Source organism: Rhineura floridana, chromosome 3 (genome assembly GCF_030035675.1).
Source record: "Rhineura floridana isolate rRhiFlo1 chromosome 3, rRhiFlo1.hap2, whole genome shotgun sequence".
NCBI lineage: Eukaryota > Metazoa > Chordata > Lepidosauria > Squamata > Rhineuridae > Rhineura > Rhineura floridana.
Window position 1 is genome coordinate 21,742,050 of NC_084482.1, and position 25,135 is coordinate 21,767,184.

The following is a 25,135-nucleotide window of genomic DNA, read 5'->3' on the forward strand; positions in this document are numbered from 1 at the left end:
GTATAATAAACCTGGAACAAGAGAAGGAGCACCCAATCACAACAGATCCTTCTGCAAACTGAGGCCATGCTGGTCTGGGGTGGTATTTGGTATTGATCTACTTTGAGTACAACTTAGTTGACTCTAACTCCTGATAACTAACTGGGTTATTGATTTGATGTTGCATCTTATTGGTTGCTTTTTGTTTCGGCTGTTTTAAATAATCTCAGCAATTACATGACAAGCAATTATCTGTCTCTTTGGAAAGTGGAGCAAGAGCAAACAGCAATCAGAAGAGGCTGTGTGCAGTGTCTGGTTGATCATTTTGTCCACACCTTTGGAAAATGTGGCTGACGATACACTCATGCTGGCCGCATGCCTCGGAACTTGCTGCCAGTGTAGCGGTTTATGCATCACCAGAAAAAAAGGGGGGGGGAAGAGAGCACTATTTGCCTCAAATTGGCATATGCTACCTTTTATGTATAGATGCACATGGAAAAAATATTACTACAATTGAAATAGAAATGCAGTACATCACACCACTGTTAATTAGAACACTGTTCAGCAGGTACTGTATATCCAGTGTGGGACAGCGTTTTCTGTGACACCACCATTTAAAACAGGCCTCTCTATCAGGCCTCTTCCCAGGCCATGCGCTCTATTTCTCCAGGCTACGGCCCTCAACTGGCCTTGCTGTTCGTTCTCCTTCAGTGTTCTTTGCCTGGCTGAAATGGATTCTGCTAATGACTCTTGCTTGCCAGAATGGGGAATAGGGAAGGGTGTATGAATGTGTGCTGAAACTAGCCTCCTGTACAAATGCAAATATTTGCATTCATTGCTTTGCCCATTTTTTATTCTGGCCCTGCCCATACCTAGCATGTGGCCCCCAGAAAGTTGCCCCAGAAATGAATGTGACCCTCAGGTTGAAAAATGTTCACCACCCCGATTAAAAAATTTCCCACAATGCAATGCCTGGGCCTTGCCAAAGTGCACCAGTGCCAGTAGCTGCCAGAGGATGCTTGGTGCTGATGTTGGCCTTGAGGCAGAGCATTCCATCCACGCTTGCCTTCCCCATAGCTCCACTTTCAGACCACAAGGTATAAAAGGAGAGCCAGTGCATTTCAGGAAGATGCTTAGACAGCAAAAGAAGATCAAGAACGAAACAAACAGACCAAACACTTAAAAGAAAGAAGGAAAGGGCAGAGGTGAAGAAAACTGCTGCTGTATAGAAGGAAATGTTGTAACTCAGCCTGGGGTCAGATTCAAAAGGCAACAAAAAAAAAATAGGCTGGCAAATGTTAATTTCCCCAGTTATCAGAGAAGAAGGCAGGATCTGAAACCTCCTCAGCTGGAACAAGAATGGAAAAGCATTAGGTATCCAAACTCCACCTCCACTTGGAAATCTCTAGCTGCTCTGCGTGCAGAGAGAGAGAGATACACATAGACCTTCAGATTGTACCCCCACATCCTTCCAGATTACACAGCAGCCATCACCAAGCCAGAGAGTTGAAGCTTCTAGTCTCAGCCTCTTCTGTCCTGAACAGTGGTCATCCATGATGTGGGAACTCCGCTCTGTGGCTTTCACTCGGGCTGTCCTTGCCGAATTTCTAGCCACACTGATCTTCATCTTCTTTGGTCTGGGCTCGGCGCTCAACTGGCCTGCTTCCCCACCAAACGTCCTCCAGATCTCACTAGCTTTTGGCTTGGCCATAGCTACTTTGGTTCAGGCTGTGGGCCATGTCAGCGGGGCCCATATTAACCCTGCGGTGACCGTAGCGTGCCTGGTGGGCTCCCAAGTCTCCTTCCTGAGGGCTGTCTTCTATGTGGTGGCACAGATCCTGGGAGCTGTGACAGGGGCGGCCCTTCTGCATCAAGTCACACCGCCTCACATCCGGGGGAGCTTGGCTATCAACAGGGTAAGGATTCTACTACCTGTTGAAGTGGGAGGGATGGAGGGCTAACAGCAGGGTGCATCCATACTTTGATTTATAGGCATGAAAACAATCAAGCTGTGAAGAAGTCTGGCCCAGCCCAATCTCGGTCGAACAAGGCCCCACTCATATAATACCATTGAATAAACGTTGGACCCTTTTTAATTACCTTAAGCAGCATGAGAAAACTGATGTGTTGCCAAGACTTGCATTTCCCAGCTCAGAAAGGCAAACCTTGAGGGCACACACATGCTGCTCACCTCAGATACCAGGGAAACAGGACCCCGTAATTATTCTCAGTTGTGGATTACAATCAGAGCAGCCTATTTCTGGATAGCTCTAGGCATGCTCCTTTTGGCAGTAGGAGAAAGGGAAGAAGGGAGACCACCCCTGCCCCCCGATGACTGATATGCTGAAGAAGTAAACCCAGAGCAATGGTGGCTGGCAGCTCCATGTCAGTGGGAGAATGTGATCCACTCTGGGTTCTAGTCTAAACTTCCAAGGAGCTGTCCAAGGTGACTAAAACCTAGAGTGGACTCCAGTGCCCCACTGACATGGAACTGCCAGTAACCCAGAGAATATAGCTTTACCTGAAGCCGCTGGTGTCCTCAGTAGTCCTTGGGGAAATTATATTCCTCAAGACCACTTGCAGCTGGGGTACCGTGCAGCAACATGCCAGATGCTGGAGGAGGAAGGGGAGAAGAGAGACACTTATGTCACTCTTCTTCTCCTGCCCACCAAAGCAGCAGCCAAATAAGCAGGTGGGAAGAGTCTAAGGAAGGCAGGAAGGAAGAGTGGGATTGGAAGCTCAAAGATGGGTGGGCTGGGAAGGCAGAGGAGGAGGTTGGAGGCTCAGAGGATAAGGTAGGGGCTGGACCCTCTTGCATTCCTGGCTAGGCATATGATGGGTTTTGGAATCAGTTGTCTTGGCTTGGATTAAGCTGAGATGTTCCCCAATTTTGGAGGGAAACAGATCCCTTAAACCGGAACTAGGCCCCATCTGCCCTGTACATTTAAAGCTGTATCATACTGCATTAAACAGCCATGGCTTCCCCCAAAGAATTTTGGGAACTGTAGTTTGTTAAGAATGCTGAGAGTTGTTAGGAGACCCCTGTTCCCCACACGGAGCCACAATTCTCAGAGTTCCCTGAAAAGAGGGTTTGATTGTTAAACCACTCTGAGAACTGTAGTTCTGTGAGGGGAACAGGGGTCTCCTAATAACCCACAGCATTCTTAACAAACTACAGTCCCCAAGATTCTTTGGGGAAAGCCATGGCTGTTTGAAGTAGTATGACACTGCTTTAAATGAGTATGAGCATCTTCAAATGTTTCTGAAGAATTTTTTAAAAATCATCAATCACTAACCCCTGCACTCATCCTTGTGAAATTTAGCAAGGAACTTACTTCAGGGCATCTCAGTGCTGCATGTCACATCCATGCAAATTGTCCACAAAACAATGCTGAACATTTTTTTTAAAAAAAAAAACCCCAAACTTTGAAGTCACCTAGCACAAAATCCTGCACCTATTTGTCTGAAATTTGGTGGGCTTCATCCCCTATGCCTGCAAATGCAATGCTACTGCCAAAAAATGTTTTTAAAAATATATGCATTGGGGTTAGGGCAATGAGGCAAAACAATTTATGGCATGATGCTTATCTGAGCCTCCAAGCAGAGATAACCCCCTGTCTTATCCAAGGAGGCATGTTCTTACATACAAAAAATATCTGTTCACAGCCCTAATAATTATTAACATACTGATTTTTCACCACCCAATCAGAAAATAGTGACAGCACATTCACAAAATTATAATTATATTCAATTAGGTTCTAAAGGGTGCTGTATATACATGCATTCAGGTGTAATGATGAGCATTCTTAGGGAATGGGTATGATAATGATAAGCGTGTTATAATTTTTTGGCATTAGTAGGGGTACAGGTCATGATGCTTCCATAGTGGGTAACTCATTAAAAGAAGAGTACATAATGCTTATATAACGTGCCTATTTGTTCTGCTAGAACAAATAACATGCTTTTGTCTAAAGTTCCCTTTGGGGTCAAACTGTCCTTTGTGGAGTTTTAGCACAAAGAACAAAGAGAGAAGGGAGAAGATCAACATAGGAGAACACAAAAGGCTGCCTTATACTGAGTCAGGCCACTGGTCCATGTAGCCCAGTATTGTCTACACTGGCTGGCAGTGGCTCTCCAAGGTTTCAGACAGGGAGTCTCTCCCAACCCTACCCCGGAGATGCCACAGATTGAACCTGAACCTTCTACATGCAAAGCAGATGCTCTAACACTGAGCTGTGGCCCTTCCCCTAAGGAGATGATGTAGAAGAGAAATAGCCAATGTGGTGCTCTCCAGATATTTTGGATAACTCCCATCAGTTCCAGCCAGCATCGCCAATGATTAAGGATGATGGGAGCTGAAGCCTATTAGCATCTGGAAGGCACCATGGTGGCTACCCCAGTGAAGAAGGTAACATAAATTTTCCAATGAGGGGAGAGAGCAGCTGAGGCAGTGACCCTTGATGTGAGAATAGGGGTGTCTGCTTCAGACAAATAGCTTCAATGTTAGTAGAATAAATCTAGTCCACACTATCATTTTCCTGAGAGCCATATTAATTAAATAGCTAGGTTTGCAAGGGAAGAAACTTTGGAAATTCTTCCAGAAGTTGACCGGTTGTCATCAAGACATGTGTGGCGGAGTATTCACAAAACTGATTACCGTACAAGAAACAGAGTCCACTGCTATGCTCTGGGATGCTTTCCTCTCTCACTGTGGACTCAGCTATGATTCTTATCACTCTATTTCCTTACCTAATGAGCTACTGACTCAGCCACAGCAGGGAATACAGCTGGATGAAGAGAGGGAAAAATCATTGAGAGCATCGATTTGCATATATCTTATGCAGGGCTGCTGTGTATTTTCCATGCTTCCATAAGTGTGCTGCAGAATGCAGATGTTGCTGCTGAGAATCAGATTCTACACCTTGACTTTCTCAGATTTCATTATTTTTAAGTAAAGCAAGGCTCTAGGGTACAAAGAAAAGCTTGGCAATGCCTGGGAGAATCTCATAAGTTTGGGATATGTACCTCTTTGCCTCTTCCTTTCCATAACTCGCAGATTAATTAATTATGCCACCAATTTTCATACTATATTCAGGTAACAGAATTCACCTGTCCATGGCACAGACTTTGGGTGTGCTGGATACGGAATGTTTGCTTATAGGAGTGCTTCTGCCACTCCAGTGACGACAATGTGGAGAGGATCTATACCACACTTAGCTAGACACACACACGATCTACCAAGATGAACACAGTCAACCAGTCGTGCATGGTTGTTAGCTCACCAGAGGCTCAGTAAACCACCTGGTTTTGCCAGTTACTTGGGACTGCTCAAGGACAGAGAGTACCTGACAAGCCACAGTACCCTGTCAATACAACATAGTTATACAGACCTGAATTACAACCATGTTTGCTTTGCAAGCCTGGCATGAGCATATCAAGAATCTGAGCAATCATGTATTCACAATTTCAGTATTCAAGCATATATTTTTTTATTCTATTCAGTAGGGCAAGTGCGTCACAGATTACAATCTTTGGTACTGTGAGAATGCCTATGGCATTGCAGATCATTGTCTTACCCAATGGCATATATCCATCTGGCCACAAGTTACATAAAATTAAGGCAAATCAAAATGCCATTGAGGTTGCAAAAGAGGCAAATAATAGAGATACTATCTTTGTGTTCATTCAAGGTTCTCACCATATAACTATTGAATAACTGTGGCAGAGAGCTCATGCCACAGTGGAAGCAAAGGTTCACCCAAGAACACACACGCATCGCTCCTGGCAAAAAGATTCGCATAATAATTTCCATTGCCCTTACTCGTAATTCCCCTCAGAGGGTCTGTGACACTTTCATATAGCCAAATCTTACTGGTGGTGTGGTGCTATGCTGTCTTCCCCTTCAGTGTGTGATATATGATTGGGTAGCAAGTAGTAGGTCAGGCACAGGAACCCAGGATGCTGCCTTGTACAGTGTTAGACCATTGGTCAATCTAGTTCAGTATTGTCTACACTGACTGGCAGTTGACCTCCACTGCCTGGAGATGCCAGGGACTGAGTCTGGAATCTTTTGCATGCAAAGCAGGTACTCTGCTGCCAAGTTACAGTCGTTCCCCCTCTCTCAGGCTAACAATCTAAAAGACATGACGCACCATGAAAAAGGGCAGAGGCAAAAAGCAAGCTCATGATTTCGCTTTACTTTTTACCCATTCTTCTTCAGGTGGGTCCTTGTACCACACTTGTATAGAACAGTCGTGCAGAAATCACTAATGCGACAATGCCCCTGCAGCAATGTGATGATCCTTAAAACTTTTGCCATGAAATTCATCAGCACGGTTTAAGATTGAAACAGTGACTGAAAATACATTTTCTTCAAAGTCAACGTCTTAAAATTTGAAATGTTCTGTAATGAAAATTGTAAATTTTGGAAATTCTGCAAGATTTTGTTTCAGCCCAAGCAAAAATACCCTACGGTAAGAATCTTCAGGCAAGTGCTTCATTTTCTTCCACTGTCTTTCAGGTACACAACAACACAACGTCAGGTCAGGCAGTCACTATGGAGCTGTTCCTTACCTTTCAGTTGGTCCTGTGCATTTTTGCCTCGACTGATGACCGCAGGAGCGATAACCTGGGATCCCCAGCCTTGTCCATTGGTTTCTCTGTTGCCCTGGGCCATCTGCTTGGGGTACGTATCTCAAAAGCATTTCCTGACAACAGCTGACCATGTATGGAAGATAATACTGACAATAGGGCATGCGTGTCCTGGGTTTGAGAGAGCGCCATACGCCAGCCTTAGCTTCCCATGGCTGGGATATCAAGAAGAAAGGTTAATGTTAAGGCTACACCAAATATACACCCGTTTCAATTTGTTTCAGTCACATTTAATTATTTTAGTGGGGTGGATATTTTTCCTAAAGACCACTTCATTTTTTTCAAATATACATCTGTTTAAAAAAACAGATCTATTATCTCCTCTGGCTACTGCAGCTTTAGTGCCATTCCCCATGCCCTTTGCTCCTGCTTCCACCTTCTTGGATTACTCACATTGCACATCCCAACCAAAGAATCATAGAATAGTACAGTTGGAAGGGGCCTATAAGGCCATCAAGTCCAACCCCCTGTGCAATGCAGGAATCCAAATCAAAGCATGCCCGACAGATGGCTGTCCAGCTGCCTCTTGAATGCCTCCAGTGTCGGAGAGCCCACTACCTCTCTAGGTAATTGGTTGCATTGTCGTATGGCTCTAACAGTTAGGAAGTTTTTCCTGATGTCCAGTCGAAATCTGGCTTCCTGCAACTTGAGCCCGTTATTCCGTGTCTTGCACTCTGCGATGATTGAGAAGAGATCCCAGCCTTCCTCTATATGACAACCTTTCATGTACTTGAACAGTGCTATCATATCTCCCCTCAGTCTTCTCCAGGCTAAACATGCCCAGTTCTTTCAGTCTCTCCTCATAGGGCTTTGTTTCCAGTCCCCTGATCATCCTTGTTGCCCTCCTCTGAATCTGTTCAGTTTGTCGGCATCCTTCTTGAAGTGCGGAGACCAGAACTGGATACAGTACTCAAGATGAGGCCTAACCAGTGCTGAATAGAGGGGAACTAATACTTCACACAATTTGGAAACTATACTTCTGTTAATGCAGCCTAATATAGCATTTGCCTTTTTTGCAGCCACATCACACTGTTGGCTCATATTCAGCTTGTGATCAACGACAATTCCAAGATCCTTCTCACATGTCATATTACTGAGCCAAGTATCCCCCATCTTATAACTGTGCATTTGGTTTCTTTTTCCTAAGTGTAGAACTTTGCATTTATCCCTGTTGAATTTCATTTTGTTGTTTTCAGCCCAATGCTCCAGCCTATCAAGGTCCCTTTGAATTTTGTTTCTGTCTTCCACGGTATTAGCTATGCCCCCCAATTTTGTATCATCTGCAAATTTGATAAGCATGCTTTGTACCTCCTTATCCAAGTCGTTAATAAAAATGTTGAAGAGCACTGGGTCCAGGACCGAGCCCTGTGGTACTCCTGTAAACATGCACAGGATTGAAGTCTAAGGCCACATCCGCACTGTTTCACAGAGATACAATTCCCAGAGTGGTTTAACAATCAATTCCTCTTCCCAGGGAAATCTGAGGATTGTAGCTCTGTGAGGAGAGTAGGGGTCTCCTAACAATTCTTAGCATCCTTAACAAACTACACTTCCCAGAATTCTTTGGGAGATGCTATGACTGTTTAAAGCATCATAATGCTTTAAATGTAAAGTGCTATATCCAGCTCCTAAGCCTTGGGGTGGACCAGATACAATCCATGGGCTGCTATCAGCCACCCCTGTTGTTATGCATCAAGGCTATCAAACAACATTCAAAGCACTACAGATGACACCTAAATTTTGGCTGTTTAATTTACACCTAAGAGCTGGAGATCGTTCTAAAATTCCTCTGAAAGCCATGGCTGAGCTCCCTAATCCACAGTAGTATATTTATTCATTTCTATTTATCTATTATTTGATTTATATCCCGCCTTTCCTCCCAGCGTGAGCCCAGGACGGCAAACAGAAGCGCTAAAAACACTTTAAAACATCATAAAAATAGACCTTAAAATACATTAAAACAAAACAACGCTAAAAACATTTTTTTAAAAAGCTTTAAAAACATCTTTTAAAAAAGGGTTAAAAACATATTACTTAAAAAAAATATATTAAAAAGCAATTCCAACACAGACGCAGACTGGGATAGGTCTCAACTTAAAAGGCTTGTTGAAAGAGGAAAGTCTTCAAAAGGCACCGAAAAGATAGCAGAGATGGGGAGGGAATTCCACAGGGTAGGTGCCGCCACACTAAAGGTCCTTTTCCTATACTGTGTAGAACGAACCTCTTGATACGGACCTGCTCTTTCAGAGGGAGTACAACCCCATCCAAAGCAGGCAACTGACCAATTATCTGAACTCAGGAACCACCAACCCACAGCACCTCCGTCTTGCTAGGATTCAGACTCAGTTTATTGGTCCTCATCCAGCCCATCACTGAGTCCAGACAGCAGTCCAGGGCTTGCATGGTCTCTCCTGATTCAGATGTTACGGAGAAATAGAGCTGGGTATCATCAGCATACTGCTGACACCTCGCCCCAAATCTCCTGATGACTGCTCCCAAGGACTTCATATAGATGTTAAACAGCATGGGGGACAAGATGGTACCCTGCAGCACCACACAGCACAACTGCCAGGGGACCCAATGCTATTCTCTGAGAGCGACCCTGGAGATAGGATTGGAACCACTGTAAAATAGTGCCTCCGATACTCAGCTCACCAAGTCAGCCCAGAAGGATACCATGGTCAATGGTATCAAAAGCCGCTGAGAGGTCAAATAAGAATAACAGGGTCACACTCCCCATGTCCTTCTCCTGATAAAGGCCATCCATCAGGGCGACCAAGGCCAATTCAGTCCCATAACCAAGCCTGAACCCAGACTGAGATGGGTCAAGATAATCTGTTTCATCCAAGAGTACTTGCAATAGGAGGCGGCTTGAGCGGAAATGGAGACGAACTCCCAACGGATACAATTATGCGCTGGTTAGTGCTTCGACTAAGCTGTATGTAGGAGCAGTGAAGGCAGCTAAAAAACATCATTTGCTGCCACTATTAAATCATCTCTTTGCCGCCCAGCGGAGCTCTTTCGAGTTGTCCCGGGGCTTCTCCATTCAAACCCTCCGGACACGGTGGAATCATCGGAGGCCCGCTGTAATCAGTTTGCCGATCACTTCCAGAATAAGATCTCATGTATCCGCCAGGACCTAGACTCTCAAGTTATAGCAGTAGATCCTAGTGAGATGTCCGGAGCACAGTCTTGTCCTGTTTTGTTGGATGAGCTTCAGTTGGTTCAACTCGAGGACGTGGACAAGGTGCTTCGACAGGTACGTGCAACCACTTCGGTACTGGATCCTTGCCCCTCCTGGCTGATAAAAACTAGCAGGAATGGAACAGGTAGCTGGGCCAAGGAAGTGATAAATGCCTCTTTATGAGAGGGAGTGGTCCCGGGCTGTCTGAAAGAGGCAGTGGTGAGACCACTCCTGAAAAAGCCTTCCTTGGACCCAGACAATTTTAACAGCTACAGGCCAGTGGCGAATGTTCCATTCCTGGGCAAGGTCTTGGAACGGGTGGTTGCTGGCCAGGTCCAGGCGCTATTGGATGAAACTGATTATCTAGATCCATTTCAATCGGGTTTTAGGCCCGGTTTTGGCACCGAGACAGCCTTGGTCGCCCTGTACGATGACCTATGTCGGGAAAGAGACAGAGGGAGTGTAACTCTGTTGATTCTCCTTGATCTCTCAGCGGCTTTTGATACCATCGACCATGGTATCCTTCTGGAGAGGCTCGCGGAGTTGGGAGTTGGAGGTACTGCTTGGCCGTGGTTCCGCTCCTACTTGGCGGGTTGTCTCCAGAAGGTAGTGCTTGGGGAACATTGCTCGACACCGCGGGCTCTCCAATATGGGGTCCCGCAGGGGTCAGTTTTGTCCCCCCTGCTTTTTAATATCTATATGAAGCCGTTGGGAGAGGTCATCAGGAGTTTTGGAGTGCGTTGTCATCAGTATGCTGATGACACGCAGCTCTACTTCTCCTTTTCATCTTCTTCAGGTGAGGCTGTCGATTTGCTGAACCATTGCCTGGCCGCGACAATGGACTGGATGAGAGTTAACAAACTGAAGCTCAATCCAGACAAGACTGAGATGCTGTTGGTGGACGGGTTCTCTGATCGGATGGTGGATATATACCCTGTCCTGGACGGGTTTACACTCCCCCTAAAGGACCGGGTTCGTAGTCTGGGAGTCTTTTTAGACTCTTCACTCTCACTTGAGGCTCAAGTAGCCTCGGTGGTTAGGAATGCGTTTTACCAACTTCGGTTGGTAGCCCAGCTATGTCCCTATTTGAGTAAAGAGGACCTTACATCAGTGGTACATGCTCTGGTAACCTCACGTTTGGATTACTGTAATGCGCTTTACGTAGGGCTACCTTTGAAGACAGTTTGGAAGCTACAACTAGTGCAAAATGCGGCGGCCAGATTGCTGACAAGGACCAAGCGGTCCGAGCATATAACACCTGTTCTGGCCAGCTTGCACTGGTTGCCAATATGTTTCCGGGCTAGATTCAAAGTGTTGGTATTAACCTATAAAGCCTTATACGGTGCGGGACCACGATACCTTGCGGAACGCCTCTTCCGATATGAACCGGCCCGTGCACTACGTTCTGCTACGAAGGCCCTCCTCCGGGTTCCAACTCACAGGGAGGCCCGGAGGGTGATGACAAGATCTAGGGCCTTCTCAGTGGTGGCCCCCGAACTATGGAACAGTCTCCCCGAGGAAGTACGCCTGGCGCCAACTCTGCTCTCCTTCCGGCGCCAGGTCAAAACCTTCCTATTCTCTGAAGCATTTTAAGTTACACTTATTTACTTTTAAAAATGTTTATTGTATTGGATTGTATTATTTTGTTATTCATTGTATTTTTATGCTATTTTATGTTCACCGCCCAGAGAGCTATTGCTAGTCGGGCGGTATATAAATTTAATAAATAATAATAAATAAATAATAATTGCTGCACCACACCCTGTCACTCACCTTCCCTAAAAAGGGGGTATTTGCAACCGGTTGATAGTTGTTAGAAACCAATGGGTCCAGGGTGGGCTTTTTCAGGAGTGTTCGGATCACCATCTCTTTCAAGGTGGCTGGAACCACTCCCTCCCACAAGGATGCGTTGACCGGACCCTGGATCCACTCAGTCAGACCCCCTCGGCAAGCTTTAATAAGCCAAGAATGGCAAGGGTTGAGAGGACACTTTGTTGGCCACATCATCACAAGCACCTTGTCCACGTCATCAGGCCGCATCAACTGAAACCGTTCCCAAGAAGTTGCAGCAGACATTGCACTGGACACCGCATTGGTGACTACAGTAGATGTGGAGGGGGCATTAAGACTGCTACAGAGGTGCGCAACTTTACCCTCAAAGTGCCTTGCAAACAATTCACAGTGGGCCTCCGAAGGGTCTAAGACTCCATTTCCTGGAGCTGATGTCAACAGACCCCTGACAATATGGAAAAGCTCCACCGGAGAGCTACTTGAGGATGCGATGGAGGCAGAGAAGTGGGCCTTCTTCGCCATCCTCACTGCCACACAGTAGGCATGGTTATGATGTCTTACTTGTGCCAGATCAGCCTCACAACACGTCTTTCACCACTTGCACTCTAGCCGTCTTCCAGCCTGTTTCATTGCTCTTAGCTCACTGGTGTACCAAGGTGCAAGCCGGGCTCCACAATGCTGGAGAGGACGCTCGGGGGTAACCATGTTAAGAGCCTGACGTGCCTCGCTGTTCCACAGCGTGACAAGGGCTTCAACAGGGTTACCTGCTCTATTTACTGGGAACTCCCCAGAGCATTCAGGAAACCTGTGGATTCCATTAGGCTCTGGGGGCAGACCATCTTAATCTGTCCACCACCCCTGCAGGGAAGGATCAGAGCCATAAGTTTAAACTTCACCAGGAGGTGATCTGACCATGACAATGGGGTGACATCCACCCCCCATCTCCAGACCACCCCTTCCTCCATCTGGAGCAAAAACCAAGTCGAGGGTGTGCCCTGCCCTATGTGTTGGGCCAGTAACAACTTGAGACAGCCCCATGGTCTTCATGGAGGCCATGAAGTCCCAAGCCGGAACACTAGAGGCAGCCTCAGCATGGACATTGAAATCACCCAGCACTATCGTTCTGGACTCCTCCAACACCACAACTGAGATGACCTCTGCCAGCTCGGTCAGAGAAGCTGCAGGGCAGAAGGGTGGACAATACACCAGCAGCAACCCTAGTTTACTGTCTCCTCGGCCCAACACCAGGTGCAGGCCCTCACAGCCAGCTCCAAGGCAGAGTGGTTTCCTGGTGACAGAGATGGAAGTTCTGTAGACCACAGCAACTCCTCCCCCCATCCCTGCAGCCTGTGCTGGTGTTGCACCGAGTATCCAGGTGGGCAAAGTTGGGTCAGATCAACTTCTCCAAGCTCACCCACCCAGGTCTTGGTAATGCACACCAAATCGGCACCTTCATCCACAATCAAATCATGGATGACAGTGGTCTTATTGTGTACTGATCTGGCATTAAACAACAGCACACACAGGTCAATGGGCACAGCAGATGAGCAACGAGGAACCCATCCATGAGAGGAGTGGCAGCAACAATCTCTTATGACAGCTACAACCATGCTTGTACCCACCTGCATTCTTTAAAACCCTGGGGCCAAACTCCACATGACATGGGGGAGCCGTGATTGGATTACCCAATTTGTAAAAAAACAAACAAAAAACCCTTCATCTAAGGCTGTAGTCCTAACTCCACTCCTCGGGAGTAAGCCTTACTGAATTCAATAGAACTTATTGTTGTTGTTTACTGAATTGATATCCTGCCCTTCACTCCAAAGGAGCCCAGAGTCTACTTCTGAATAGACATTGTTAGGATTGTGCTGTAAATCTCCCCCTTTTCTCTTGGCGGGGGGGAATACTGGGAATGTGCAAGGTCCCAAGATGTACTTTAGATCTTACACTGTGAGGCTGTCTAGAATGCTGCCTGTAGAGTTCTGAAGACGTCTGGGTTGTGTAACATAGGATTAAAAAACAACCTTAAATGAAGCTTTAAACTTTTCAACAAAGTTCAAGGTTCTAGTTTTGGCGTACAAAGCCCTATACAGCTTGGGACTAGGATACCTGAAAGACCATCTTACCCCTTATATGCGCAGTCGATCACTGCGCTCTGCAGGTGAGGGCCTCCTGCAGATACCATCTTATCAGGAGGTTCGTTCTGCACTATATAGGAAACGGACCTTTAGTGTGGCAGCACCTACCCTGTGGAATTCCCTCCCTTTGAATATTAGGCAGGCACCATCTCTACTATCTTTTTTGGCACCTTTTGAAGACTTTCCTCTTTCAACAAGCCTTTTAAGTTGAGACCTATCCCAGTCTGCATCTGTCAGAATTGTTTAATATGTTTTTTAATAATGTTTTAACCCCCTTTTAAGGTTGTTTTTTAAAATGTCTTTAATGCTGTTTTGTTTTAATGTATTTTAGGATCTGTTTTATGATGTTTTAAAGTGTTTTAGTGCTTTGTTTGCCGCCCTGGGCTCCTGCTGGGAGGAAGGGTGGGATACAAATTAAATAAATAATAAATAAATAAATAAAAAATCCTCTGTTGCTGTGCTTTAACATAAAGCAATCCAGAACTCTTCAAAACTCCACAGACAACATTTTGGACAGCCTCTCTTCTTGCAGAGCCTGTGAACCCAGAGAAAGATAGATAGATAGATAGATAGATAGATAGATAGATAGATAGATAGATAGATAGATAGATAGATAGATAGATAGATAGATAGATAGATAGATAGATAGATAGATAGATAGATAGATAGATAGATAGATAGATAGATAGATAGATAGATAGATAGATAGATAGATAGGAAAACAGAACTATAAGGTAAATAAAGTCTGAAAAAAACAGAGCAACACGAGGCTTTGTGGGTGCCTTTCTCCTACTTAGGGCATATTATTGACAGCACACTTGGAAGGAGAGAAAGACCTCAAAACCAGCCTAATGTGCCAGTAATCATAATGATAGATTCTCCGTCCCTATGCTTGAAAAGGAAAAAGTCAGAAGATCTGATCACAGATATTTATTTATTTATCATACTTTCATCCTGTTCTTCCTCCAAAGAGTCATGGTAGCATGCGTAGTTCTCTCTCCACCCACTTTTATCCTCACAATTACCCTGTGAGGTTTGTTAGGCTGAGAGAAAGCGACTATCCAAGGTCACCCAGTGAGCTTCATGGCTGAGTGGGGATTTGAACCTGCATCTCCCCATTCCTAGCCTGACACTCTAACCACTACACCACCATCTCTTGCATTATGTGTAGCTTGGCCTTTCAAAGGGTGCTTTCAGAACAGATTATAACAGAAAATTCAAGCTTTCATCCAAATGTCATTTTTATTGTTGAAGTTCTCTTAGGGCATGTCACCTCTCAGGTGACCTTTAAAAGTTACACACTAAAGGAATGCACTGATTTTGTGGGAAAGATCCATGGAATCTTGCCTACCTACTCACACAATTGAGAATATATGTGGTATGATGAAAATGTGTGTTATGCCACCAGCACATGAAGTTTGGATAAAAACAGCAAGTACCTGATCTATTTGCCTAAGGCAATAAGCGCTCACCACCCTACATACATTTCAAGATATAGCCTTCTGACATGGGGTTAAAGTTCTTTCAGGAAATTGATCATATGTAGTGAGCCATGACATTTTTGCAAAAACAATCCCAATATTTTGGGCATTGGTTCTTTCTTTCCCCTCTTTACTTCAGCAAGTTGCTACCCATTTAAATGTAACATTTTGATGGCAAGACTAAAATCCATAACAATAAATGCATTTCCTTTTTTCCTAGATCTACTACACTGGCTGCTCCATGAACCCTGCTAGATCTTTTGGTCCTGCTGTAATTGTGGGTGAATTTGACAACCACTGGGTAAGACTCCAAATAGGTTTTACCCAGTAATCGTGTGCGTGCGTGCATGCGTGCGTGCGAGAGAGAGAGAGAGAGAGAGAGGGAGCAGAGCTGCAGAAATGCCTTCCCAACACCAGCATCACTGCTGTTTACCTGTATGCGGCTGGGATGGGGCAGGGAGGTGACAAACCCAGGATCACACAAGGTGCACTGGTGGGAGTTCCAGGTTGGCTGTGGTGGACCTGCTAGTGTACCCACACAGACCTAACCTCTCTACCAACCTGCCTTACCCCATCCCCATCAAGATAAGCAGTAGCGCTGCAGATGTTGGGAGCGCAGCTCTGTGGCTCTGCCCCACGCCACATGCCGTTGCTGCCCATAGCATACATATGGCTGGCAGAAATAAATAGGAGTGGAAGTAGAAGGCTGAGGGAGGCAGGGATGACAGGACTCTCAAACCTGGAGCTGGCCTTGCCTTTGAGCATGTGCACTACAGACAACATGCATCCGTCCCCATGATACAGCTTTTGGGAGAGACAGAGGAACAGGTTGAAAGAAACCTGGAAAACAGCAAGTCTAGCAACTCAAATTGACCATTTTAAACAGAGGCATTCCCAAAGTGTAAAACAGCAACAAAAAAGGATTAGTGTTTTCTCAGGGATGCGTACCAGTAACTGGAACTACCCCTGGCAAAATAGGATCATGGAAGCATATGCAAGACCAGCCCAAAGCTTGGGCTAGATGAGCTGCTTAGATCCATGTGGACTTGCCCACATTTCTAGAATCAGGAGGCCTGTTGGCATGTCAATGACAATAGAGGAATAATATGTCATAGAGATGAGAGCTGCCAATTGGAAGAAAAATGTCGTGATTGGCAGCAAGAGAAGTGGTAAACCATTGTTGCTTACTTCAGTGGGCTGGGTTGAAGCCGGAAAAGTTTAAGTAGTTTGCTCTTCGTGACTTGGCAGTGGATTAAAAACCAACTCTAGTTTCAGTCAACAGCTGTGTGAATTCTTCAGATTCTGGTTTCGGCCAGCTTTCAGCCAGCTTTTCTTCTTCTTATTATTATTTTGATATTGAGACAATTTAACATTTGTGTTCAATGAGGTGAAAGAATGGAGGAAGCAAATCTATTTGCAAGTTTGGCATGCATCCATGCATCCATGAATTCTTTAACTTCACCCCTTGTGGGTCAAGGGGAAGGGCCTTGGCTCAGAGGTAGAGCATCTGCCTTGCAAGCTGAAGGCCCCAGGTTCAATCCCTGGCATCTCCAGGTAGGGCTAGGAGAGACCCTTGGCTGAAACTGCTGGAGAGCGGCTGCCAGTCAGTGTTGAGAATACTCCGCAAGATTGGCCAATGGTATGACTTGGTATAAGGCAACATCCTGTGTTGAAACTGGAGACGTCTCATATGTTTCTTTATCTTGTGAGATCTGCAATAACAGTAAGATGGAAATTGGGATCAGGGATGACATGTTGCTTTTCAAAAACATATTGGATGCATGTTGATGTTGTGTAACCATGATAGGGAACACCTATCTTCAAACCAGCAGTCAAGTCTCACTGCATCTCTTTTCATTCTCTTTCACTGTCCGGTAGATATCCTTACAATGCTGCTCTCTCATGTGTTCCCCCACCTTCCGGAATTACAGGCTTCCGTTTGAGTGGCTTTTTGAAAATCTGTCTTGAAATGCAAATAAGGCAGCTCTTTTCAAACTTCCTTCTTTCAATATGGAACTTTCTTCCGTATTGACTTGTCTGCTAGAGAACCTCTGTTTATTTATTTATTTATTTATTTATTTATTTATTTATTTATTTATTTATTTGTGTTTTCAAAACATGTCTCTATAACCAACATTAAGGGGGAAAAACATGGCAGGGAACAGCATAAAATCAACCAAAAAATTACATTCATAAAACAAGTACAAAATAACATCACAAAATCACTTAAAACATCTGCATAGCTTCAGGGAAAGCCTGGTTGAGCAGATGAGTTTTAAGCAGGTGCCTAAATGCCAATATTATAGGTGCCTGCCTGATGTGCATTGGCCCTGGCTTTTGTGGACATAAGACACAGCACTATGAAGAGTGTGTCTCCTGAGGATCGAAGTGACCGGCCAGGGATATACCAGGTAAGGCGTTCCCAGAGGTAACCTGGTCCCAAGTTGTTCAGAACTCCTGGCAGCTGCAGACGTGGGAAAATAAGGGTGTTAATGCTCCTGGGAATGCTGCTATGGCTATGTGATGCCATGGCATCATTTGTTATCAGGGGCATTGAAATGGAATAGATGGCTGCTCCATGGGCAACTCTGGCATCTTTTTTTAATGAAGGTATTCATTATATAGCTCAGTGGTGGCAGCCCTGTAGGGTCTCATTTGCTAAGCAGGCTCAAAATGGCAAAAAGTTGAATGGGCAAGAATATAGGAGCATTGCCTCTGGCCTGTTATTGGTAGCACTTCTGTAATTTCTTAGGGGAAGAATCAATAGTAAAGCACATCTTTTGCAGGTTCAGTCCCCAGGCAGAAGAGGAGACATATTAGCTCAACAGAAGTTGGGGAGGGACAGTATATGCAGGTGGGGTTTGGAAGAGGAAGTGGTCCAGAACAGCAAGGAGACAGCAAGAGGGAGGAGTTGGAAAGGAGAAGGAAAACTGAGAGTACAAATGGGTGGAGAGGAAAGCTGCACATGATCAGGAGCTGCAGTTGTGAGGAACTGCACATGAAACGGCAATGACCAACTAAATCTTTGGCCAGAGGCCATCTGGTAACTTTGAATTCTGCACCACCACACCCATGAAAAATCACACACACACACACACCGATGGGGGGAACTTTAAGCTAGAATTGTGAAGTATAACTTGAGGAGGAGGAAATCTACCTTCTATATATGGTTTGGTACCAGATTTTATCCAAGAAGGTTCATCCTCATGTTCCACTAACCTCATCTCTCTCTCTCTCTCTCTCTCTCTCTCTCCACACACACACTCACTCTGCTTCCCTCAGGTCTTCTGGCTGGGTCCAATAGCTGGAGCAGTGGTGGCTTCCTTGCTCTACCACTATGCTCTCTTCCCCCATGCAAAGACCCTCTCAGAGATGCTCGCAATCTTCAAAGGCTACGAACCAGAGGAAGACTGGGAGGACCGTGAAGTTCGCAGGAGGCAATCGATGGAGCTCCACTCCCCACAGACTCTGCCTCGAGGGGTGATGGAGAAAGTGTAGGCCAGCCCCAACAACAAGTACAAGGAGCTAGCCACATCCTCCAGCATTTTCTTCTGAGTCACATGTGCATTCATACTTGCCGTAAATGCACAATGCATATCAAGCTTCTCCCCTGGGAACAGTATGTTTATCAATGATGGGGCATCCATGGAGCACAACTCTTTAGCTCAAGTTGTAAGCGATGTGCCTTTTGCTCTGAAAGGTTCCTCCAAGGAGATTTAAGCTCTACTTATAGATCAATGGAAACCATCACATGGCACCATTTTGTGCAACCTGATGAATTAATCCACAGAGCATTTTTCTTCTTCTTCCTTGTGTCTAGTAATCTAAATTTCCTCTGGGTCTCTAGAATTCTGGTCAAAGGGTCACTGACTATAACAGTCCATCTATATAAAAAAAACTCTGTGCATTTCCCTTGAGGGCATAACAGTTACAACTTTCAGAGGTCTAATACTGGCATCCAGAATGATGGACTGATAAATGAAGGAAGCACAAATTTTGCAGCTAGATTCTAAGTATGATGATCCAGAAGCAAGTCACACTTTATTCAATAAGACTTGTTTCTGAGCTATTCAGCCTTAGGCTGCTATCCTAATCACACTTACTAACGAGTAAGTCCCATGAAACAAAGTGGGATTCCTTCTGAATAAATGTGCTTAAAGTTGCACTGTCTGTCTTGCAGACTTCAGCCAAATCATTTAGCTTCTCTGCAAAGTTCTTACTTTGTTTGCACACAGCAGGTCCTTTTTGGTGTTTTTTTTTTACCATTTATTAAAATGTATGTGAGTGTATTAAACTATAGGCCGCTGGGCACAAGCAGGCCAAATAATGATTACGATAAGCTCATAGCTACCAATCAAAGCCATACTCAGTGTTTTCAAGAAGTGTTTGCAGCCAACCCTGAGTTTTCCCTGGCATCACAGAGGTCACATCCACACCATACACTTAAAGCACACTTAAAGCATGTGGCTTCCTCTAAAAAACTCCTGGGGACTGTAGTTTATCCCTCACAGACCTACAGCTCCCAGCACCTTTAACAAGCTACAGTTCCCAAAATTCTTTAGGGGAAGCCATGTGCTTTAAATGTGAGTTAAATGTGCCTTACATGTGTGTTGTGGATGCACACAGAGTAAACCTTTTCCTCTTTGCTTTCTTAACCCTCTTACTTAACTCCACCTTCACCGAGGCACTCAAATTGGGGAATGGAATGGAACATTTTTGCAAATACCAAAGAGAAGAACTTGCTCTAGCTAGATTACATAACAGCATCTTTGCATTTTTCTAAAAGCCATCTGTGCATACATATTAACTGCATGCATATTAACTTTTATATTCCTGTACATGTTCTTCATCATCACTAATGACTGTTGTTTTTGCAGAGCCAAATAGGTAGGTTGCCAGGTTCAATCCCTGATCCTGATCCTGTATCTTTAGGAGAAGAGAAAGTCAGCCAAATGCAGGTGTTCTTGCAACACTGTAAAGGGAAAAACCACAAGGTGGAATTCTCTCTTCCCTCTGCACAACTTGTAAAGATACAGAAGACCTCTCGGTTGCCAGGCCCAGCCTCCAAGAGGTCTTCTGTATCTTTAAAAGTTGTGCAGGGGGGAAGGGAGAATTCCACCTTGTGGTTTTTCCCATTACAGGGTTGCAAGAACACCTGCACTTGGCTGACTTTCTCTTCTCCTAAAGATACAGGATCAGGATCAGGGATTGAACCTGGCAACTCTAGTAATCATATTGCTGTGGACACTTTTCTGAATGGGGAGGTGTGTGTGTTTAGCCTGAATAGTGTTTGTGTGGTTGCCTTTAAAATGTATTGATAAATGTTACTTCCTTGTGCTTTCATACAGAATCTTTTAAGCAAACATTATCTACAGTTTCATCATTTTGGGTTATCTTTTCATATTATTGTCTGATTTTTGTACTTTAACTACAACTTCTTGTGCACAGCATAGCATGCCCTAGATCATGCTGGGTTACATGCTTTGCACATAACCCTACTTGACTAACTCATGTAAAGTTCACCTTACGGGGTAAAGATGTTGGGTGAATCTGTACTTGTCAAATTAAACTGAAGTTGTAAAGCATCACACTGGAAAGATTAACTGAAGGTGTTCATGCACTAGCTTTCTTTCCTGGTACTTTTTGTTCACTCGTTTATTCCTGAGAATTCAGATGATCTGTAGCCAGTGTGGTGTGGTGGAGACATGGAGCCACTCCTGGCACTGGCATTGCTGCAGCTTACCTGAAGGGGGGGAGGGGGCTGCCCAGGCACATCAGCAAAGCCAATCTAACGTTACCACTAGTGCATCCACACACACAGCCCCAACCTCCCCACCTCTCCACCTTACCCCAGCCCCAACCAGGAAAGCTGGGTCTGCCCCACCAACCAGCCACTACTACAGATGCTGCCCCTTCCAAACTACTACATGCCTGTATTTTCCTCCATATTTCATTCCCACCCGCCCCCAATGTGCAGGTGTGTGGTGATGTTTACAGCTTCCTGTGGACCTGCAGTGGAAGCTTTTGGTTAAGAGCTGATACAGCACTATTGTCTCTCCCCTGCTTTGGAGGTGTGGTTTTTATGATTATCATTTTATTTATTAAATTTATATCCCACCACTCCTCCCAAAGGAGCCCTGTTCTGACACAACCGGTGATAGTGTGAAATACTGCCTCCCTTCATTACCCACCTGCCTGCCCCTCCTTTATTGGTACTGTTGGCCTCTTAACCTCTTCTGTAGGCCACAGTCCCACTCCTGATCATCACACACAGCTGCTATTCAGCATTTTAATACATACACTTGGAAGCAGCTTGCTGGGTGGGTGGAGCTGCTATGCTAGCTTTGCCACAGATGGGTCGCTGCTGCTTACCGGGAGGGAGAGGAGCGAGGCCATTGGTGTGGTGCAAGCACACCAGCAGAGCTGATCTGGTGCTCCTGCTGGTGCACTTGCAGTGATCTCCCTGCCACCTTGCCCCTGCCCCTCTCCCATTAAGCAACAGCAGCCCACCTGGTGAGCTGTTTGCTCCTTCTGTCTGTCTGCATGCCAGCCAGCATAGTCATTTTTCTTTTATTGGAAAGTCAGGTTACAGATGCTGCTTTGGATAAAGACAGAATTTGTAGAAAGGAGCTATGCCGTGATAAAGAAAGTATAAGAGTACAGCCTGATCAATTAATTGCACTCTGATCAATGTACTCCAGGGCAATCCCAAAAGCAGCTGAAAGCGACAGAGATTTCATTCTTCTTTTAACTTAAATTTCTTTTTCCTTTGATGCAAGCCAAATAGAACATATACAACCCCCAAGTGCAGGGAAATGCATCTGTATAACGAGTCACTCAGCAGAGCAGTGAAAGAAAAACGCCACCAGTTCCTCCAAGCAGAACAAGCGTCTCATTGAATATCCAGCCCAGACCCTTTGGATTTAAGAAGACAATGCAGTGATTTCCCTTAATGGGCAAATGCAGCCAGAGTGACTGCTTCTGGATAAAGTGTAAACAGTTGTACAGGCATAAATGAAACCTTAGCTCCAGCATGAACAGAAGCTCTTTGTGGCCTTGGCACCGTGATACAATGGCACGATAACATACCTCTGTTCCTCGCTTTGCTCTGTGACCTTGGATAAACCACTGACAGCCAGATCCTTTGGTGCCATTATACCCACACACTGCAGAATCGGGAAGGGGAAGCAATGATAGTGTGACATTGTAATGGCATTGGTGATGCTTCAATGTACGTATATTATATTATTTACAGTAGAGGTTGGTATTAGGTTGTATATGGTAAGGAGTTAGTGAAGGAGTGAGGGAGTGAGATGGAATGCGAGTGAATGTTGCATGTGATTTGTTGAGAGAATGGGGATGGGGGTTTATATTTGAGCAAATGACAGTGGACAGATGGGGCAGACTTGAGAGGATAGGAAATAGTTCTGGAAGGGATAGGATTTGGATCTTGAGAGAGTTAGATAGGGCTGAGTGTATAGGTCTTAGGAACTAGGTCTTAGGTAGTGAGGTTTGTAAGGGGGTTTAGTAGTGGGTAGAGAGGCAGAGCTTAATTAATTATATTAGTTGACAAAAATCAGTGAAGTGTAACTTTTACGAACTAAAGAACATACAACTCTAACCACAGGCTTAAGATGGCCTTGTTTACATTTATGGTTTTGGTTTAATAAACCTGTGTGGTATTAAACACACACCTGTTTATTGGCCAGCTATCTGAGGACACTTACACTGGCACAGAAGAAAGAGTTGTAACAGTATCTAATGTGATGGCAGTAGAGTGACCCTAGAGTAGGGTTGCCAGGTTCAATCCCTGAGACTGATCCTGTATCTTTAGGAGAAGAGAAAGTCAGCCAAGTGCAGGTGTTCTTGCAACCCTGTCATGAGAAAAGCCACAAGGTGGAATTCTCCCTTCCCCCTGCACAACTTTTAAAGATACAGAAGACCTCTTGGTCTAGTATCTGGAAAGTAATAAGCAGAGGCATTGTTTATCTGTAGTTTGTGTGACAAACAAAATCATATCCCAACAGCTGAGATACAACAGCTGAGCCACTATATCTTTTCTGATGGACCGAGGGCATGAAGCAAAGTCTTGTGTGGTGCAGAATTGTACAGAAAAAGGAACCAGCATGGCAAAGAAGGAAGCAGGTCTGGGGGTGATAAAACGACATGATGCAGCTGCAACAACACGAAAACCATTTTCAGTAGTAAGGGCCAAACTAGACATGATGTTCATCACGTAGTTTGCCACTGCATAGCTGATTTTTTGTTAAACAAGTAGCTGGGCAGGGGGAGCAGGAGCAGGTACATGTCATGAGGGAGGGGTGCCTTAACTCTTTACCCTACCCTAGGAGCCCTTATGGGAATCCCCCCACATCATCTCTTCGCAAGGATAGGAAAGCTTCCATTGGTGCAGCAACCATTGGGAAAAGAGGTGGTTTCTCTCAAAACCAAAAGCCCATAGGGAATTTTTACTCTTCCATTCTTGAAGAAATACTCACTGTTAACCCTTTATAATACGTCAGTTAAAGCTGACGCTGCCAATGGTCTGCCTAGCCTAGGGATGGATGAACCTAGCAGTTTGGGTTTCTCATTTTTCCAATCTTAAATTCAATTCTCCACATAGCTACATCAGTTTGTGATTATTATTATTTTTTTAAAAAAAATCTTGGAAAGAAATTATCAACAACTTGTAAGAAGTCACTTGGAGACCTTTTCGTATAACAAGTGAACAACAACAGGTTTGTGCTGAAGATTTGCTTGTTTTGATCTACAGGGTAAAAGAAATATCACAATGGGGGAATATTTCATGTAAATATCCTCAGTGGGTATTTTACCCATGCCAGTTTGCTGCTAACTGTTTCAGATACGAACATGCAAAACTGTTTTCACTCATCTGACAAGCTGTTAATTCCAGCCACAACTGTAATTGAGGAATGGCTATGCCTCACTGAAAACAAAAGAGTTTTGATGTTGTCACAGCTTTGCTGTGCTAACTACACAATATAAGCATAGGGGTAGGTGTTCAAACACTTTTAAGCATGGGTTCTACTGACAATTATGCAATTAGCAAACAACAGACAGAGTGTTTATTTGAGGAAGAATGAAAACAAATTCACAATAATTAAAGGGAAGACTGAGATGAATGTGAGAACCAGTAATCTCCTAAACCCACCCAGCTAATCCTCTCTACTCTCTACTCTTTTCCCTTTCCCAGCTGTCAACTCGCCATATTCCCTCCCAGGTGTGTAGTCGTCCAGGGTCTCAAGGGCTCTTAGACCCCTTACTATTTTGGGAGCAAGGTCCCAGCAGAGTCCCCACATTTCTATCATCCTATGAGCCAATCAGCATGAATGGAAAATAGGACAGCCACAGTAAACAGTCTTCTAATATGCTTCCTTGTCCTTTACTGCTGATTGGAGCCAATCAGAGTGAAAGGAGGTGAGTTAGCCACTGAGAAGATTCTCTCCCCTTTCATGCTTATTGGCTCCTAGGAATATCTGTCATTGTGGGAGAAGGCCTTAACAAGGGTCTCAGCAAAAAAAGGGGGGAGGGGGGCTGTGGCTGGGACTGTGGCTAGGACTATCATGAAGGGACCCTGCACTCCTGAATTTGCCACTACGCTACTGTTCTCAGCTGACTTTTCATGCTTCTATCAACTCCCATTTAGGTTAATATAAGGGGGGAAATTGTGATATTGTAGGGTCCAAATCTAAGCGCCCTCCCCTCCCCAGAAAGGGTGAGCTAACGCACCCCTCAGCCCTGAATAGTAGTGCAAGCTTTAGCAATTTAATTTACCTGTTAGTGGTCCAGCCAGATACCAAACATAAAGCAACACACAAAACTGCTTGATCAAGAAGGGGTCTCTAAACTGCACAGACAGCAGTCTGACAGGGTAGAGAGCATAGTTTATT

At 44.9% G+C, this 25,135-nt stretch overlaps 1 protein-coding gene across 1 annotated transcript; it reads left to right on the forward strand.

Moving 5' to 3' along the window:
- The first annotated feature begins 1,424 nt into the window (after positions 1–1,424).
- Positions 1,425–20,158, forward strand: LOC133379511 (aquaporin-2-like). Its single transcript, XM_061614926.1, has 4 exons — positions 1,425–1,895; positions 6,500–6,664; positions 15,445–15,525; positions 18,507–20,158. Exons 1-4 carry the CDS (start codon positions 1,533–1,535, stop codon positions 18,720–18,722), a joined length of 825 nt encoding a protein of 274 aa, XP_061470910.1. The 5' UTR covers positions 1,425–1,532; the 3' UTR covers positions 18,723–20,158.
- The last annotated feature ends 4,977 nt before the right edge of the window (positions 20,159–25,135 follow it).